The 20,650-nt window shown below is 36.4% G+C and overlaps 1 protein-coding gene across 4 annotated transcripts in view; it reads right to left on the bottom strand.

Annotated features, from left to right (window-relative positions):
- Positions 1-678: 678 nt before the first annotated feature.
- LOC128227600 (nuclear receptor subfamily 2 group F member 1-A-like) overlaps positions 679-20,650 on the bottom strand; it is a 20,608-nt gene continuing 636 nt past the window's right edge. Inside the window, exons 1-4 of one of the 4 annotated variants that reach the window (XM_052938290.1) lie at positions 20,284-20,650; positions 13,901-14,446; positions 13,245-13,289; positions 679-3,851 (exon numbers count right to left, since the gene is read on the bottom strand). The exon at positions 20,284-20,650 is cut by the window's right edge and continues 636 nt beyond it. In XM_052938290.1, the coding sequence (XP_052794250.1) occupies positions 3,577-3,851; positions 13,245-13,289; positions 13,901-14,446; positions 20,284-20,650 (1,233 nt within the window). In that variant the 3' untranslated portion in view covers positions 679-3,576. The remainder of the gene's footprint in view (positions 3,852-13,244; positions 13,290-13,900; positions 14,447-20,283) is intronic. The other 3 variants (XM_052938292.1, XM_052938291.1, XM_052938293.1) reach the window with 3 other exon arrangements.

Raw genomic sequence — 20,650 nt, 5'->3', positions numbered from 1 at the left:
AGATAAGGTTGAGATCCTCGTGCCAAAGAAAAAACAAACGATAGATTTTATTAGATATTTCGATATTGGCTTTCTTAATGTTCTACTGTAAGATTGTTTGGAGCAGAGGGCAAAAGAGCATATGAGTGGTAACACGAGACGAACTCAAAATAGATATCATTAAACAAATGTAACCCAATATGACATAGACAAAGTAAAATGCATAGAGAATAATTAACACTTCTGTTTTACTGTCATCCAGTAACAAACAGTGACTTGTACAAAATTCACCAAGTGTTAAATATCTTAACAAGAAATATGGCTGTGACACTTGGCAAGCGTTCTGGTTGCAGTTCCTTACCCAGTCATTAATCTGACACCGGATATGCGACTCACATTCTAAACCTAACGTCTTATCATTCTTTAAAGCTGATATGCATATTTATTATGAAGGTTTCTATTCATCTTATCTGCATGTCGAACTATGCATTTGCCGTCATGATCCCATGTCATGGTTACTGCAATGTCAACTGCGCAAAGATAACCTATATTTTACATGTATGTTTAATATTGACCGTAAACGTGTAGCTGAGATAACTGATCTTGCCCCGGCGTAGATAGACGAGAGCAGCCTTGCAGTGCATAGGTCATGTATGGGACAGAAATTGGAACTTTCGTGATAAAAAACAAAAACCCGAATGCAAATAAAATTGTTTTATTTCTTCTGTAAGCGGAAAGAAATGTGTGTCTTGGACACGAATAATGTAAGCACAACACTATAATTATAACATTACACAAATAATACTTTTCTAGTTCCGTAACAAATTCATTGGCTAACTTAATTACACTTTTATAGAAAATGACAAGAAAGCACAGTTATAGGACAACGTGTCACAATGAAGTTCTTACAGACTATGGAAATAAATGAATGCATTAAAACAAATATGAAATCACCAGAGTAATTGTATTAGTTCTGTGAATATACATGTGGAATGTGGAAAACCACTGAAAGATCAGATAAAGAGAAACAAGGAAAATAGTCAAAAAAGTTCACTTTTTAAAAAACGTTTTTTTTTTCTTTTTGGAATTGCCAAACATGACAATCCGTTTATTCATTCCAAATAATAAAGTCAAAACGTTCACTTCCTTAAAAACTTCGAAGTGAAATAATTTAGTTTTGTATATGAATTATACATTTTTGTGCATAAACGTTTTCTGACAGTATATCAACAGTATATCAACATTTTTTGTAACTGCATCATTGAAGAAAATGCTTTTTTAATACAACTACACATGCGACTGTTTTGTTTCAAGAATTACTGAATAACATAACTACATCAAATGAAGCATACGTTAAAAATTAGAAGTTAAACTAATGTGTTCAACTAATGACTACAAGATGTACAGACAGGCGAACAGTTGTTCACCGTTGGAACATAGAGCTCACATAGTGTACACTGGTTTGAATTAGATTAAGACAGTTGAATACATAGAGATACATTGTACATGAATAATAATGTAAAATTGAAATGCACCAATGTGGTTTTAAACCTAACAGAGTGCAAATGTGAATGAATTATGGCAATTAGTGGTGTATACGTATATACAAGAAGATCATCATGACTTAAATGAAAGACCTATGTGAACAACATTTTAGTAGGCGCATATTATGCAACAAAGCATGGGAGATAAATAACGTTCAAGTCATTGTGAAACGTGAAAACGAAAAACGTCAAATACATACACTCGACAGTTGAAATAGAATCAGTGCTTAACTGTAGATGTTTACAGAAATATACACAAAATAAATGACATTTAACTTATTTTCCTGTTCTTATGATTCATTATTCACGCGTCATAAGTGTAATATATGGACTGCACATACATGTACCACACATAAATGTACCGCACTAGTATGACAAACAGTTCTTACGAGAGCATATGGGGTTTCAAAACCAGCCGTCAGTATGAAAAATTTACTCATTCGTTTAAAAGATGGTGACTTATATAATATTTCCTTAGTAGAAACTGTACTAATTTCTGAAATAAGAGGCATCGCAAAGTTCTCTCATCGAGCGTAACGTACGATCGATCGTTAAACACAAGTAGTAATTATAAATATAAATGTCGAAAAAAATAAATAAGTATCGTTAAGTAAACAAAGTTTTTTTTTTAAATTTGCAAACATGTCGTGATATATAAACTTGAGTCTTTTAATAAGAAGCCCCGCCCGCCTTTCCAGACCCCAGCATCCCCCGTCCGTTACCCACGCACCCCCACCCCGTCCGGACCTCCAAGCATCCCGCCCTTCCTATCCGGACCTAACTTTAAAGTTTAATGAGCTGGATATTTTGCAATATCTGCTGTCACGTACGCAGTGAAACACTTCAGAAAAGAAAGAAGTACAAAATATAAACTGCATGGAATGTATTACAACGCCATTAATAATTGAATTATACATAAAAAGTATGTAAAGTTACAAAATAATACAACTTCTATATACATGCTGCTGAATTGAGTGGTCTTGTGTGGATTGAATACGAGCATTATTATTAAGAAGCCACTCTGTGCTTGCATCAAATGGACTTTGGTCATTTCCAATGCTGAGTGGAGGAGATGGATGGATATAAGCGGCTTTGGAAGCCTTGCACGTGTGCTTCTTACAGCATCTTATTTACAGAAATATGGTCATAAAGTTAACCCTAGCACTAATTATAAATATTGCAATGCATTATTAATAGACAAGAGTTCATAAATTTAATATAAGAAGGTTTTTAAACAGGAAAGGATACATTTATTATGTCCGTTTACATCGTATGCCATTTAATGACACACTATAGGTAAAAAATAATAATTAACATTTTCATAGGTTTTGCAAGTTTTTGAAACTTCTAAATAAGTGACTGGTTTAAAACCTTAGTAAATGATTGTGAAATTAATTACATATGATGCGATGGGTTATGTGAATTATTCAATGATTTCAACTGTGTGGGCGACAGTAACATTATCTCACATAGTTAATTTAGTTTATAAATACTGAAGAAAAATGTTAATCTACCTGTACACATACGTTTGTAGATTTAATTATATCAAGATTGAAAATTAAAAGAAACCGCATGAAGCCAGCTTTATTGGCACTCTGCATCAGGATACATCGTGCTATGTGAATGGATCAGAACTCATTGATAAATATACACGAGACCAATTTTGATTGGAAACTCGTCAATAGTGTGTCTGAATAGTTTACTGTCTGTTCTCGACTACGACCAACACAACTATAATAATAACAACAACAACAACAAACAACAACAACTGCTCATTTCCATTCCCTAAAGACAAAAGCAAACCTCACCTTTATCCTTTTTTAAATGTATTAAAAATGCGCATCGTCTAACTTCAACCAATAAGAAAAGTTTCTGCGAAATGTCTCACTGGCAGTATCGATCAGACCTTTAGCGTTAAAGTCATGCCCTCTATTGACATTGCAATCTCTCAGCCAATGCTGCACAGTTCTTGAGAAGATCAGAAGGTTACAGTGATTTGCTTTCGTTACCAGAGAATGGGCGACTAGCCGTATGAAGCAAAGATAGTCGTGTACTATTGGATTGCCATGTAGGGCCAATTAAATGAGCCTCCGCTGAGCAACATATCTCGTATAAGTGTTTCGATGGGCGTCTTGCCCACGAGGCGTACAAAGAAGAGCTGTTCAATGACGGAGGCGCTCACGGTCCTCAAGGAGGGGAGACGGAGGAGAAGTTTGCCAAATCTGGTGGGTTGGTTGGGGTACTGACTCCGGCAGTACTCCTCCAGCGCGCACTGGGACTTCTCCTGGATGCTGTCTATGTGGTTCGCGTCAGTAATTCCACACGTGTCTGAAAACACAACAGCGATATATTATTATTATTATTATTATTATTATTATTATTATTATTATTGTAGTGCTGAGCATTGCTTTGTAACTGATATGATAAGAGCCATGCTAGGGCCAGAGACCCGTTTGGACCAGGGGCCAGAGCCAGGTTTATTTTTCTGACATTGGTATACATGAATGTACCCCTTGAATTAGAATTTATAAATATGTATTTAATTACACAAATTAATAAAAGAACGTTTAAAAGTGTGTTTTTGCTCTATTTTGATTTCAAATTTTATTAAGTGTATCTCAAGTGACTTTAAAACTATTTCTGACTATTTACTTGCAAACAGTGATGAGTCTCAAGTATTCATCATGTCTTAAGTGTTTTGTACAAAAAGACAAATAAAAATAATCTTAATCGCTAAATGACACCTTCACTTCAAGCAAACATTTGTAAATGACAAATCAGGCCATTTATATCTTGTGACACTGGCATTTTGTGTCACTATAGTGATGATTTAACTTAGGTATCATTAATTAATTAAATAATTAACACTTGGATGATACTGTCACTAAATGCGGTAGGCTTTTTGTTAAACGGCATATTTTGGAAAACACCTATGCAGTGGTGCCTCGTGATCATTCGACTGCATGTATTTGAATAATAGGCTACCCCTTAATTGCCACAATTTATATTACCAACTATACATAACAAGCACTACAAGTCATGGAATGTATGGACTGTAGATATAGTTTCCATTCAGACAACCTAGACATGTAAATACGAAAATTATGCATGAGCCCATGTCATTTATACGGTGTCGAGTTTCACAAGTCTGTTAATATTTGATCACTGTGATTAGAAGCAGCGTGGTTATATGTAGAGCATACTATATTTATGCGCACTATTTACTGTGATTCATGCCAGAAGCACACATTGATATGTATACAAATATATATTGATAAATTTCTAGTCTTGGTCAGCTGGTACTAGAATATAAAAGGGCAGCTGTCGCATCATTCCTGCCAGATTATGCAACATTTTGCATTAAAGGGCCAAAGGCGAAAAGGAAAATGTCAGACTAGCAAATATATATACGTTTATGAAGGAAAGGTTCAAGAAATCTGTGGCAAATTATAGCTGGTAGATTCGTCAATGCATTAATATTAAACACCACGTGTTAGTGTCATGTACTGGGTTAATGTTGCAGTGTGAGAATTGAGACATTAAACAATGGATCACCCATCAGCCAAGGTAGATGGATTCATGTGCAAGATGTTACATCATGCACCTCCAGCAGATTGTATGTGCAGTTAAACTCCTGCTCAACAGAGATGTACATGGGGAGATTTTTAAAACTTTTAACTGAACTAGCAAACAGTGTGATAATCTTGACCTGGCAGTGTGCCTTTTCAGCCTCAATAGGCCCCAGCTGGCGGGGAATGTATATACACCATAATGTTTATATATCTGTATTTTATTGCGTCTGGCGCAGTAAACCGCTGCATTAATGTTAAGAGGTTACTGCTTTGGGGTTAAGTTTTGTGCATACACATTGCGTAACACTGATATCTCTGCCACATATACACTCACGCTCGTTGCATGGGTTATGATAAAAGAGGCCCAGCCAAGGGAACGTACTAGCATGTTTAACGTATATGTGAAGGTATGTGGCAGGAGGTCTGGACCGGGGCAGTATTACAGACAAGTTGTGATATCGGACACTACTCGTACAGTTTATTTATTCGGTGTAATCATCGTTACAAACATTTTCATCTATCTCTTCTTCTAGTTCGAAAGAAATGGCACATTTCATACACATCTTTCAAACATCTGATGCGGGTTTTTTTGTCTTAAAATTTCTGCATCAGATATTGTAAGTTATTAACGGAGAACTTCAAATTATTGCGCTCAGGAAAAACAAAGACAAAACGCACGTCCGAACCGGATTAAAACTAGAGAACAAGTGAGAAAGGCGCTAAAATAAAGAAGGGCGGACAATTCAACATTCGGCGCTGAGAAAGAGTTCCCTCCCTTGATAATTATTAAATTTTCTCAAAATTAGTTAAATACCCCCCGACATGGCAAATGTGTTAAACAATGATTGGCACCGTGTATGTTTGTCAGTTTCGGTTATATTTGCATTATGCAGAAAAAGGAAAGTTGAAAAACTATGTTACGTGATCAAACCTTTGGTCAAGATATTGTATAACCGTCATAAGAAAAAAATAACCAATGTCGTTACAGTTACATTAAAGCTTTTTTGAATGCCTATTACAAATTTGATAAAACAATTAGAGGAATAATGAGAAAAAAACGATCCATACATAGACATATACAAATAAATACATAAATAAATTAAATGAATGAATGAATGAATGAATGATTGAATGAATGAATGAATGAATGAATGAATGAATGAATGAATGAATGAATGAATGAATGAATGAATGAATGAATGAATGAATGAATGAATGAATGAATGAATGAATGAATGAATGAATGAATGAATGAATGAATGAATGAATGAATGAATGAAGGAAGGAAGGAATGAATGAAGGAAGGGATAAATGAATAGAATAAATAAATAGATAAATAAATAAAATAAATAAATAATAATGATAATAAATAAATAAATAAATAAATAAATAAATAAATAAATACCTTTTTAACTCATATTTAAATAAATAAATAATAAATTGAATAAACAGATAGATAAGTAGCTTAATTATTTTTTGTCCTTAATGTCGTGGAAATGAGTTCCAAGTATTACTGGAAGTAGTTCACTTGACCAACTGCCAAACAGCAATAAGAATAGAATTTAAGTTCAAGGGCCAATAACTCCACATATGAATAAGCTGTTGCTGAACATTAGCTAGACAAAACTATACATGTGCCATGATAATGATAACCAAGTAACCCAGTATCAGAACCATTGCATATTTTAAAGTGAACGGGACTTCACTCTATGACTTGGCAGTTGCTAACAAAATCATTAGAACATTTACAATCTCTCTGAAACTATGGTAATAGTTTGCTCAACAAACACACATGTTTCCATTAGTGTAACATTCAAAATACAAGGGCAAGTAACTCTAAGACGATTGGTTGTGTCTAACGAGTTAACCCGTAGTCATTCACTTCAGAAACTTAAATATAGCTATACAGGAAATCTAGTTAAAAGGCATATTTCTGTACAGGACTTTGCCACAACTGACTGAAATGTGTTACACTGGTGATCATGCATATAAAGTATAAGATCGTTTTCTATTATATTGTGGAAGTAGTTCGCGCCACAAACAATTATGCATAGCCGTAAATGTAACAAGGTCAACTTCAAGAGGACGTAAATCTTGAACAACTTTGCCAAAACTTATTTAACTAAAATATGTTAGGGACTAGAAAACTTTATGGCCATCATGTACACTAAGTTTCAGACCAATCCCACATAAAGACGTGAAGAAGTTCGCTCGACACCCCATGACCATATTAAGTGAACACGCATATTAAGGACCATGGCGCTTAAACGAATTGGCAGCAATGTGTCAAGCACTTTTCACTGTATATAGTACCGACCCGACAACAATTGTACAAGTAGTTTGCTTCTCAAACCTTTAAAACAACCGACCGACCGTTTGGTGACTCCAATATACACCCCTTTTACCTTGGTCACCCGGGGTTTTATACCTGAGTTCTGTCCACTCTAAGATTGATATTCTACTTGTTTATGATGCAATGTCCCTGAGTACGTTTTTACTAAGGTTAATTAATAAAAAGCTTGCTACGCATCGTTAGCAAGTTGAACATTCAAGACAAGAACGTTCTGACGCCATAACCCTACAAGTTGATATTGTTATCAGCGTAGTAGTCATAATATTAAACTAAAACTCTATTGGAAATTATTTATTTTCTGAGATAAGTTTAACAAGAACCGTCAAAACACTTAAAATAAAAACTCGCGGGAAGTAGAATCAGTATGGGACCGTATCCGAGGATCTAGATGCACGCCTAGTGCAATGGCATTTATCAAGAGTGTCTGCGATCTGCACGTCTTATCGGGAAGTTGCGTTACCGAGCTTGCACCGTCGATAACAGGTGAGCCCCCTTGCAAAGAGACGCGCTCGAGGGAGACATGTATGCTTTTTTCCTGTCTAAGTAGGAGTTATTTCAAGAATAAGGTGAACTAATAGCATTTATTGCCCCAATATTAGATGTATCATCAAAGATGAAGAGTTTGAGAAAACTTATTTAAAATTGACAAGAGAATTGAGAATATCAATCATTAACTGACAAAGGATATTTTACATGTTCAAACAATGAACGCAAATAGCTGACGAAGTGTTTGAAATGGTGAGAAGCACATATCGAAGTTAATCTAGAATATGTTCATAAATTTCAATTTTGCTAGTAGGGAAACGCAGACCCCGTTTAATTGTTCTGTCAATTATAAAAGCAGCTAACCTGATTATCTTTATTCCCACATTAATGTGCGTTACGAAGGCGACTGAAGGCAGTCAAATATCCCGCCACGGTATATTTCAAGTCGCGATGTACCAGATGTTTAGTGATTGACAATAAACGTGACAAGAATATTCCTAGGTCTAAACTGGAAAGTTGAGAAATAAATTCGTCAAAATTTGATTACATTGTGCTGGTGTTCTACATATAAAAACTGTATGACGAATATCACAGTGTCGCTATTAATAATATTATATCACGCAGTCCTATATAGAGTATGTAGTCTGGCCATAATACCACAAAAATGCTTTAGTCAATTCACAATATCAATCTCAACTCAATTTCGACCACAACTCCGCATAGCATCACTCAAAACTGTATTTGTTTTGCTAGTTTTAATGCGCATTATCTTAAAGATTATGTAACATATATGGTCATAGATTATGTTGATAAAACATATTTAGTCAATATTGTACAGACAAATAATTCTAGAACAAAGCTTGTACTTGAGTACAGTATATTATTGTTGAGTTTTTACTCTAGTTCATTTCTTTCTCCTAAAAATAATATTCTTTAGGATATTGAGCAAAATGTTTTTAAACAATCAACGTAATGCCCAAGAAAATGCGTTTTAAGTTTAACCAGAATTATTTCAGATAGAATTACTCATGAAAAATGAGCCTTTTGAGTACATAAGTAATTTTGAAACATGACATTCTTAAAATGTTGCAAAAAATGTTGAGCTTGGAATTGAGAAATGAATGAAGTATGTTCGTAATATTAAGGCCAGGCAATTAGCTGAACAAATCCTCTGTGGCAAACACCGAACTATATCGGTCCGCATGTACCCAAACACATACATGAGATTTGTCTGAAGTTGAATGTAAATGATTACCTGAGCTGGGCCATAGCTTGGTATTGACTTTGTTTAGGGAACAACTGATAGTGCGATACCGATACATGGGATAGGCAGAGGGTTTTGTCGTTAAAATGCAGATTAGTAATGTGTTTTATCTTAGCTCTAAAGACATCCTGAATACACTATACATGCCCGGGTGCAATGGGAATGTGTTTTCCTGGTTGATATTTCAACAATTAATCACACGAGACAAATTGACTTAAAAGTGATATTGTCTTGTGGTTAATAATGCATAGACAACAGCAACAATAGTATTTGTTACAACAAAAATGCTGTCGGGAAAAATAAATGAGCAACAGCTAAACCAGTCAATAAATGACCAGCTAGCGTGGCTGAGATGCAATGAAGTTCAGAAGACATGATTAAATGGATTCTTTCGAAATCAAAAAATAGGATATCATATGCCATATTGTAAGACACCTCTGGTTATTTCCGAAAACTATATAATAATACCGACGTATTGACATAATCAACTCATAATCATCTAATCAATGTGTATCTCTGATTCGTTCCAATGAACTTTATGGCGTAACGGTAAGCAGCCTCTATTGGACTTGATGACGTTGCGGTAAGCAGCCTCTATTGGACTTGATGGTGTTACGGTAAGCCGACTATATTGGACTTGATGGTGTTATGGTAAGCAACCTCTTTTGGACTTGATTGTGTTACGGTAAGCAGACTATATTGGACTTGATGGTGATTCGGTAAGCAGCCGCATTCGGACTTGCTGTTGTTACGGTAAGCAGTCTCTATTGGATTTGCTGCTGTTACGGAAAGCAGTCTCTATTGGACTTGATGTTGTTACGGAGAGAAGCCTCTATTGAACTTGATGTTGTTACGGAGAGAAGCCTCTATTGAACTTGATGTTGTTACGGAGAGAAGCCTCTATTTGACTTGATGTTGTTACGGAGAGAAGCCTCTATTGAACTTGATGTTGTTACGGAGAGAAGCCTCTATTTGACTTGATGTTGTTACGGAGAGGCTTGATGTTGTCACGGAGAGTGGCCTCTATTGGACTTGATGTTGTTACGGAGAGAAGCCTCTATTGAACTTGATGTTGTTACGGAGAGTGGCTTCTATTTGACTTGATGTTGTTACGGAGAGTGGCCTCTATTTGACTTGATGTTGTTACGGAGAGTAGCCTCTATTTGACTTGATGTTGCTACGGAGAGTGGCCTCTATTTGACTTGATGTTGTTACGGAGAGTGGCCTCTATTTGACTTGATGTTGTTACGGAGAGTAACCTCTATTTGACTTGATGTTGTTACGGAGAGTGGCCTCTATTTGACTTGATGTTGTTACGGAGATTAGCCTCTATTTGACTTGTTGTTGTTACGGAGAGTGGCCTCTATTTGACTTGATGTTGTTACGGAGAGTGGCCTCTATTTGACTTGATGTTGTTACGGAGAGTAACCTCTATTTGACTTGATGTTATTACGGAGAGTGGCCTCTATTTGACTTGATGTTGTTACGGAGAGTGGCCTCTATTTGACTTGATGTTGTTACGGAGAGTAGCCTCTATTTGACTTGACGTTGTTACGGACAGTAGCCTCTATTTGACTTGATGTTGTTACGGAGAGTGGCCTCTATTGGAATTGATGTTGTTACGGAGAGTAGCCTCTATTTGACTTGATGCTGTTACAGAGAGTAGCCTCTATTTAACTTGATGTTGTTAGGGAGAGTAGCCTTTATCAGACTTGATGCTGTTACGGAGAGAAGCCTCTATTGGAATGGATGTTGTTACGGAGAGTAGCCTCTATTGAAATTGATGTTGTTACGGAGAGTAGCCTCTATTGAAATTGATGTTGTTACGGTAAGCAGTCTCTATTGAACTTGATGTTGTTACGGAGAATAGCCTCTATTGGACTTGATGCTGTTACGGAAAGTAGCCTCTATTTGACTTGGTGTTGTTACGGAGAGTGGCCTCTATTTCACTTGATGTTGTTACGGTAAGCAGCCTCTATTGGACTTGATGATGTTGTGGAAAGCTGCCTCTATTTGACTTCAGGGTGTTACGGTAAGCAACCTATGTTGGACTTGATGGTGTTGTGGTAAGCAGCCCCTACTGGACTTTATGGTGTTGCGGTAAGCATCCTCTATTGGGCTTGATGATGTTGTGGTAAGCAGCCTCTATTAGACTTTATGATGTTGTGGAAAGCAGCCTCTATTGGACTTTATGATGTTGTGGTAAGCAGCCTCTATTGGGCTTTATGATGTTGTGGAAAGCAGCCTCTATTTGGACTTGATGGTATAACGGTAAGTAGCCTCTATTGGACTTTATGGTATAACGGTAAGTATCCTCTATTGGACTTGATGGTATTACGGTAAGTAGCCTCTATTGGACTTTATGCTATAACGGTAAGTATCCTATTTTGGACTTTATGCTATAACGGTAAGTAGCCTCTATTGGACTTGATGGTATAACGGTAAATAGCCTCTATTTGGACTTGATGGTATAACGGTAAGTAGCCTCTATTGGACTTTATGGTATAACGGTAAGTAGCCTCTATTGGACTTGATGGTATAACGGTAAGTAGCCTCTATTGGACTTGATGGTGTTGCGGTAAGTATCCTATATTGGACTAGATGCTATACCGATAAGCAGCCTCTATTGGGCTTGATGTTTTTACGGAGAGCAGCCTCTATTTTACTTGATAGTGTTGCGGTAAGTAGCCTCTATTGGACTTGATGGTGTTGGGTAAGCAGCCTCTATTGGACTTGATGGTGTTGGGTAAGCAGCCTCTATTGGACTTGATGGTGTCGGGTTAGCAGCCTCTATTGGACTTGATGGTGTTGGATAAGCAGTCTCTTTTGGACTTGATAGCGTTGCGGTAAGCAGCCTCTATTAGACTTGATGGTGTTGGGTAAGCAGCCTTTATTGGCCTTGATGGTGTTGGGTAAGCAGCCTTTATTGAACGTGATGGTGTTGGGTAAGCAGCCTTTATTGGACTTGATGGTGTTGGGTAAGCAGCCTCTATTGGACTTGATGGTGTTGCAGTAAGCAGCCTCTATAAAACTTGATGGTGTTGCGGTAAGCAGCCTCTATAAAACTTGATGGTGTTGCGGTAAGCAGCCTCTATAAAACTTGATGGTGTTGGGTAAGCAGCCTTTATTGGACTTGATGGTGTTGCGGTAAGCAGCCTCTATAAAACTTGATGGTGTTGGGTAAGCAGCCTCTATTGGATTTGATTGTGTTGCGGTAAATAGCCTCTATTGGACTTTATGGTATAACGGTAAGTAGCCTCTATTGGACTTCATGGTATAACGGTAAGTAGCCTCTATTGGACTTTATGGTATAACGGTAAGTAGCCTCTATTGGACTTGATGGTATAAAGGTAAGTATCCTATATTGGACTTGATGGTATAAAGGTAAGTATCCTATATTGGACTTGATGGTATAACGGTAAGTAGCCTCTATTGGATTTGATGGTATACCGATAAGCAGCCTCTATTGGACTTGATGTTTTTACGGCGAGTAGCCTCTATTGGACTTGATAGTGCTGCGGTAAGTAGCCTTTATTAAACGGACTTGCTGTTGTTACGGTAAGCAGCCTCTATTGGCCTTGATGCTGATATGGTAAGACGCTAAAGGAAATATGGATGATGCTACAATTTAAGTAGGACGGCATTAAATGAGAAAAAATCTTTTTGTTTAGTGCTGCATCTCCATTTATATCTATTTTTTTATTATAAGTATTAGATTAAGCATTATTATTATTATATTTATCATTATTATATTTATTATCATTGTATTTATATTTATTCATCTTTATTATTATTATTATTATTATTATTATTATTATTATTATTATTATTATTATTATTATTATTTTCACCAACTTCATCAACATTCAATTCAGGTCCAATCTATTTTCTTTTAAAAAAGTAGAAAATCTATTACATTTTCATGCTCAACAATATAATATATGCATATCATCTAGAAACATCGTAGTTGTTTTTTCTTTTCTGTTGTTAAATAAATGATAAAATAATGCAGTTTATTATACATTAAGTCGAGAAAATATACTCACTGTATGCATTCGAAAGTCTCTGTGCAGGCTGTTCAGGTTTTCTGTCTGAAAGAAATATGTACAGAAGATTAAAATAGTTTAATGGATATCATTATTAAAGTAAATAAAATATTTCGGATTTTAATTCTCATACATGGCAATGGATATTTGATAATGTTTTTTTTAAGAAGGAAGGCCAATCCCACCGCATAGTTAACAATTATTTGTCGTCTATATATCTATTTTGGCACCCAGTGCATGTATAATACAAGCGATAAATTTGGGATACAATCCAAACTATTAATTACAGTATTCTTTGTTTCTGCGCAAAGGACACAGTCAACCAATTCATTACGGTCTGAAGATCCCTAAAATAAAAGAATGTAGATCTGCTATCTATGTCAGACCTGTTTTGCAATCTTTAAAAGGCTATTGTGTAATAGATCCATTTGAGACTCGAGATCAAGGCGATGTTTGAGGCATTCACTTCTTCTCTATCTCGATCCTCCTATTATGCTGTTGTATTTTAAATTTTATACATTCCAAATTAAAGAAGCCTTGTTTTAAAACTATAATTTACCTAATGCTGACTTCAGCATTTATCTACCATATTCTGTAAATTAGTAAATTTAAATTAATTAATGATATTATAAACGTTTTTGCGTAATGTATCTTACCTGAGCTAAATAAAACAATGGCTTTTAGACAACTATATTCTGCTGAATCGACGTGCAGTATTTTCAATTTTTCCACTTGTTCTTGAAATATTCTGATATGGTCCATGAAGGCCACGACCCTGTCGGCGGCCATGGGAGAAGCGTGGAGCCCTGCGGCCGCCAACAAGGGGGCCACGTGCAGTGGCATTGAGCATTGAGCGGCGTTCAACACGAACAGCTCGCTCCAACTGAGTCTTAGCAGAGCAACTTGATCTGTGATCTGTAACTCGGGAAAGAACGGGATGTTCCTGGCCCATTCAACAGCGCTGAAGAGCAGGCGCGCTGCGAGCTCGCAAATGTTTTCTATTCCCATGATGTTGTTTGGCTGCATGCACTGTCCGTAGCGGGATGTGGGGTACGGCTCGGCACGGAGGAGCATGGAAATGAAGCTGGACAGGTACGTGTGGCCAGTCAGAGGGTCGCCGTTTGTGAACGCCATCTGGCCTGCGAATGGGTGCTGTGTCGGCGGTACCCGCCCCCGCTGTACCGCTGCAATGACAGAAACGCCTAAAATAAGACATGCTTACTGCCAATGATTGGAAAAGAATTGTTCATATATTCAGATAAACGTCACATGTCTATGTCGTCTGAATCCGGATGAAGAGGGCCTAGGAAGGCTTGGTTTTTTAAATATGTCGTACATTCGTGAAAAAAAATATATTGACGATACTAACTTCTCCAATTATAAAAATTCTTGACTTACAAACTAACTATGTGAATCGGTGGGTCTAAATCATTGTAATAGGGCTCATTATTTGATGTCATACAATACTATTTAAATGAATAAATCAATGTTTAAAGGTAGGGTTATTACTAAATTCAACAAGTTAACGGGCAACAGTAGTTCGACACTTAAAGATAATAAATCGCCAAGTGCCATACATTCTTCATAATTTCGACATATTGTGTTGTATTTTGAATACATTTCTAAATCAATTAATATTAAATTTTAATTTTATTAACGTGTGGTACAAGCGTGTTTGTGTTTTATTAATTTGAATCGCATAAGGACAATGGCAGGTCCAGTGGCAAGTAATATGAACGAGTCCAGTGGCAAGTAATATGGACGAGTCGTAATATGGACGAGTCAAGTGGCAAGTAATATGCACGAGTCCAGTAGCAAGTAATACGGACGAGTCCAGTGACTAGTAATATGGACGAGTCCAGTGGCAAAAAATAGGGACGAGTCCAGTAGCAAGTAGCATGGACGAGTCCAGTGGCAAGACATATGGACGAGTCCAGTGGTAACAAATACGTACGAGTTCAATACCACCGATACCATAAGGTAGTCAATTCACTACAGACTTAAAATTGGAATTCAGGGGGAAAATAAATTTCAAAAGTTATACCAAGGAACGTGAAGGGTTGGACAATATAGCATTCTGGCTCGACACGGCATCCAGGTGCATCTTGCGCGTTTTTATATCTAACAAAACTGTCGAATAAGTAAACAAAACTGAACTTGAATCTGGCAGTTCGGTAATAGTTTGCATTTTGGATCTTGCTCCGTGCAAACTGTTGCAGCGACATTATCGTTTTAATACCAGACATTTGCATTTTGACCTTAGCGCAAGTACCTTCTGACATTTATAAAGCAGGGCGGAATTGAAATGTTGCCATTAAACGCTGTAAAGTCCCCACCAAACGTGTGTTTGAAAAGTGTCGTTTATAATAATAAACTCTAGATTCTTATAATGTTCCTGAATGCCAATGTCATACACCGGCCACTACCTTCCACTGTATGTGAAGTTCATAATCGGTTCATCGGGCCTACATAATAAAATATATTGTAACTTGTATAATAATAATAATAATAATAATAATAATAATAATAATAATAATAATAATAGAAATAATAATAAATAGTAATACTTTTAAATCATTTCCCTCAATATTTTTAATTTCCTACCAAAATGTCTTCAGTACACGGCAGTAGTACTAAATGAGAGATTCAACACCGTGGCATTTCGTTTACTTCCTTTGCTATGTAAATAGTAACATACTTCATTATTCAATGTTTCAATGATTTAGCAGACGACAGTATAGATTTTGCACGTCTGGTTCTGACCATCCATCTTTATGACATTAAATTTGCATCCAAACAAAATGTGCAGGACGTCTGACAATACAAATATGCCCGTGCTTTTGTTCATGATATAGAAAAGTTAAAAAAAAACATCGGAGATATTACCCAAGTGTCGCCTGATTACCATAATTCATTTGAAACCTTCCTATTCAGCGCCCAAGCTGTGACCGTCTATGTATTATGTCATCTTAGACTGTTCAAATTAGCTTGCATTACACATGCACCCTGGTCTGGGCGAGATATCAGGTATAAACAGACTGCAAAAAGGCAGGCGACGGCTTAAAGTAATGTTTTCATTAAAAAGATATTTGGAAATGTATTTAAAACTGCAGAACATGTATATACAACATTGATGATACGAGTATAATGCTATCTGAAAAAGCAGAGAATTATGAACTTAACAAATATTTTATATTGTTCAATTAAAATATTTTACACCATATTTTGAACTTTTATTGTGTCTTCGCCTTCTAAATAAAACTTCGCAGACGTTGAATAGACGGTATAATAATGATATGAACATCATTAATTGAACTTAATATTCCTTTAATAATGATATGTGGATAGTGTAAATATCCGTTAATGATTGCTGGAGGTTTCATATGCCAACCTTTACAAATGTTTAAGTAAACATGTTCACGGTAAAAGGAAGATAGCACAAAAAACCTGCAATTATATTTCAACTAGGTCTTATGTACATATGAGGGCCATGCATTCTGTCAAAATGTGCACATTTCGGAACATCGTATTCCGACATTCGCATCGTAAGTAACGTGCAAGTTCTGAAAGAGATGAAGTTGTTACGGGAAAAGAGTAAAATAAATTAGAAGCCATCGATATTAAGAAAATTGAGAAAACACATTTCGTGAATGAAAATACGCCCTATCGCGTAACCAACGCAACAAAATTTACATCAAATAAATGTAAATTTCACCGCGAAATCTTGTTAGTTGTTAACCCTGTACTTTAGATGAGAGCAATAAATGTTAGCGAGATAGGTTTATTACAAATTCTTCGCTATCATGTCTGTAGGAGTCAGCTCTGTATGGCACCTTTTAAATACTAGTTATTTATTTTGGTCCATCGAGTGCTTTGTTTTTCCTGCTTTCAGAATGGGAACTAAAATTGGAATTCGAATTTAGCGACATTCATTGAAATGATCATGGAGATCAGAAGGTTATGAACAGTTAATGTGGATGTAGAGAAAGTAGTGGACGCGAGGATGTCCATCGCTTCGATGGGAGATGAACTTGGAATTCTGATACATGTATCACCACGCTATAGTTTATGCTAAGTGTACAGATCATGACTATTATGATTAAAATAGAACATATGAGACAAATTCATAAAAAAGTATGTTCATGTTACAGCCATTGTTCCAGGCGCTAGTATGTTCATGTTACAGCCATTGTTCCAGGCGCTAGTATGTTCATGTTACAGTCATTTTTTCAAGCGCTAGTATGTTCATGTTACAGCCATTGTTCCAGGCGCTAGTATGTTCATGTTACAGCCATTGTTTCATGCGCTAGTATGTTCATGTTACAGCCATTGTTTCATGCGCTAGTATGTTCATGTTACAGCCATTGTTTCATGCGCTAGTATGTTCATGTTACAGACATTGTTTCAGGCGCTAGTATGTTCATATTACAGCCACTATTTCAGGCGCTAGTATGTTCATGTTCCAGCCACTATTTCAGGCGCTAGTATATTCATGTTACAGCCACTATTTCAGGCGCTGGTTTGTTCATGTTACAGCCACTATTTCAGGTTATGTATGTTCATGTTCCAGCCACTATTTCAGGCGCTAGTATATTCATGTTACAGCCACTATTTCAGGCGCTGGTTTGTTCATGTTACAGCCACTATTTCAGGCGCTAGTATGTTCATGTTCCAGCCACTATTTCAGGCGCTAGTTTGTTCATGTTACAGCCATTGTTTCAGGCGCTAGTATATTCATGTTACAGCCACTGTTTCAGGCGCTAGTATGTGCATGTTACAGCCACCATTTTTTCAAGCGCTAGTATGTTCATGTTACAGCCATTGTTTCAGGCGCTAGTATGTTCATGTTACAGTCATTGTTTCAGGTGCTAGTATGTTCATGTTACAGCCACTGTTTCAGGCGCTAGTATGTTCATGTTACAGCCACTGTTTCAGGCGCTAGTATGTTCATGTTACAGTCATTGTTACAAGCGCTAGGGAAGTTACTCATACGAGTGCACAGCACGTTCCTACAGTGTTAGAAGGTCGATAACCCTCCTCGCTAGCCATGCTGACCTGACCAGTTGCGCGCGCGGTCACCTCGCCGCCTCAGACATGCTCTTACAAACCATTAGTGTCCAGACTCTTAAATCAGTCTGATCCGACATCCATTTATGTTTTTAAAATATTATTTACCATTCAACCAGCATCATTTAGAAACTAAATGTATTGCGTTTCACAGTTTTAGTGGAGGAAGGGTTTACGGTACTTGAATATTTGCGGCACTTGAAGCAGTATTGCAGCGAGGGAGTGTTTATTGTCACCTCTATTGCTCTTCTATTGAAGCGGCGAGACTTAGATGAAAAAACATGCATTAAGTTCGCGCCCCAGTAACGTTTATTAAGCCAAGATGGTTTGAAAAGATAAATGAGAAAACTCAACAGCTCGGGTCGCCGCTGCTGCAGCTCACTGTGCATGAAAACGTCAAGTTCAATAGTATATTAAAAACTTGTCACACGTTACAAGAAGAGTACTGTTACATGCACCAACAATTAATGATACCAAAAGAATAACTAAATACGATTCAAAATGAAAATAACAATAAAATTGCAAACCTTTATGTAAATAGATGTGGCTAATATACGATATGGGTGTAGAAACATACGGGAGATATGGAGCAACTAATGAAGTTGTTAATTTAGAAACTCTCAATGATTTTATTAAAACTTGTTACCGTTTAATCTACCCTCAGCGCTCCCCAGATCATCTGTTCGATGAAGGTAACACAACCACGAAATACAAAAAAGGCAGTGATAAAAATCTAGAATCATTTCTGTATTAACTAAGCTTCTTGACTTGTAATGAAGCCGAAGACAAAATAATCGATTAAATGCAAAATAAAACCATTAAATTCAGGCTTTAAAAGGTGCGCTCCTTCTGAATGAGGTATGTGAAAATGAATAATTAGCGAAATGCATTACAAAATTGAAAAAAAACAACCGCCTTTACGTTGTATTTAACTCGAAGACCAACGACGCATTTAGCGAATTAATCGCTACCGCTCAAACTGTGCAGCGCGCACATTTATGTTTCAGAAAAAATAGATGGGATGAAAGTGATAGCTTGAAAAAGTTAATAAATGATCAAATAGCTGATTTTCATTAATGATTTAGTATGGCTTTAATTCATTTAAACAATATTATAAATAGTTTGAGTTGAATGATTCCATGACAAATAGTTATTTAAGCTCGTGTTGAGTGTTCGTTGTCTGGTGGAAACACCATTTTGTACTTTTAGAATGCGTGCGGTTAGCAAGTTTTGTCCTTATGCTTAAAGGTTATCGCCTACAGTTAATTGGTTATTAAAACTAGATTGCAAGCTGTCTCATATTGCTTGAGTCAATTTAAAGTCTCTAAAATGCCAAGCTTTCTTATATATTGATATGCAAATAGCACCATTCCTTGTGTTTAAATACGTATATAAATAATCTTAACAATGTTAAGACAAACGCTAATTATTTCAGTTAAAAAGACGGACAAACAAATGAAAATAAAAACATGACCATCCTTAAGTTTGAAAATATATTATTGCTGTACAGAGCAAAGACTGTGATTAATAAAATGATTCCTGATTTGATTTTAAATACATATAGTTATCACATATATTAGAGATCCATTTACAATAAACAACATGTTCATATTGATAAAATTAAATTACTGATAACATTATATTAAAATTAAATTATACCTGTTATTAAAACAAATATTGCTCAAATGTTTTATTTCTACAGGTAGTTAGGATAGTTGATAATCATTTCCGTATACTATTAACTACATTTAAACAAAACTGAATCACAGCTAAACACAACTGAACATAGATAAAATCTACCGACAATATACTAAATATAGTCTCGTTCTATTATTTATAACAAATATGGTAATCTAGCACTTGCAGACAAGACTAATAGTAGAACCTAATTATTAATAATAAACTCAGTTTACGGCACATATGATGTCGTCTGCAAGTACTTTGAACTAACGTTTGGTAATAGTATACAGACCGTTGAGGAGCTTACCTTCCCGTCTCATCCCCATTTTCAAGCACTTTTTGAACCGGCAATACTGGCACTGGTTCCGGTGGTGCTGGTCCATGGGACAGTTCCGGTTTCCCCGGCACGTGTACGTCAAATTACGTCGAACGGAACGCTTGAAGAACGACTTACAACCCTCGCACGTGTACTGTCCATAATGCTTGCCCGAGCTTTTGTCATGGCACACGACACATTCGATGTGCTGGTTTTTACTGTCGGGAGTCGAACTCCCATTCTGACTTGATGCAGAACTGTCGCCGCCGTTTGAGACGTTGGTCACCGGTTGGGCGACCTGCGTTTGTACTGGTTGTGGCACTGACGCTGACGTAATGTTTGC

This window comes from Mya arenaria, chromosome 3 (assembly GCF_026914265.1).
Source record: "Mya arenaria isolate MELC-2E11 chromosome 3, ASM2691426v1".
NCBI lineage: Eukaryota > Metazoa > Mollusca > Bivalvia > Myida > Myidae > Mya > Mya arenaria.
Note: the sequence above shows the minus strand (reverse complement) of the source record. Positions and strands in the feature narration are given on the sequence as shown.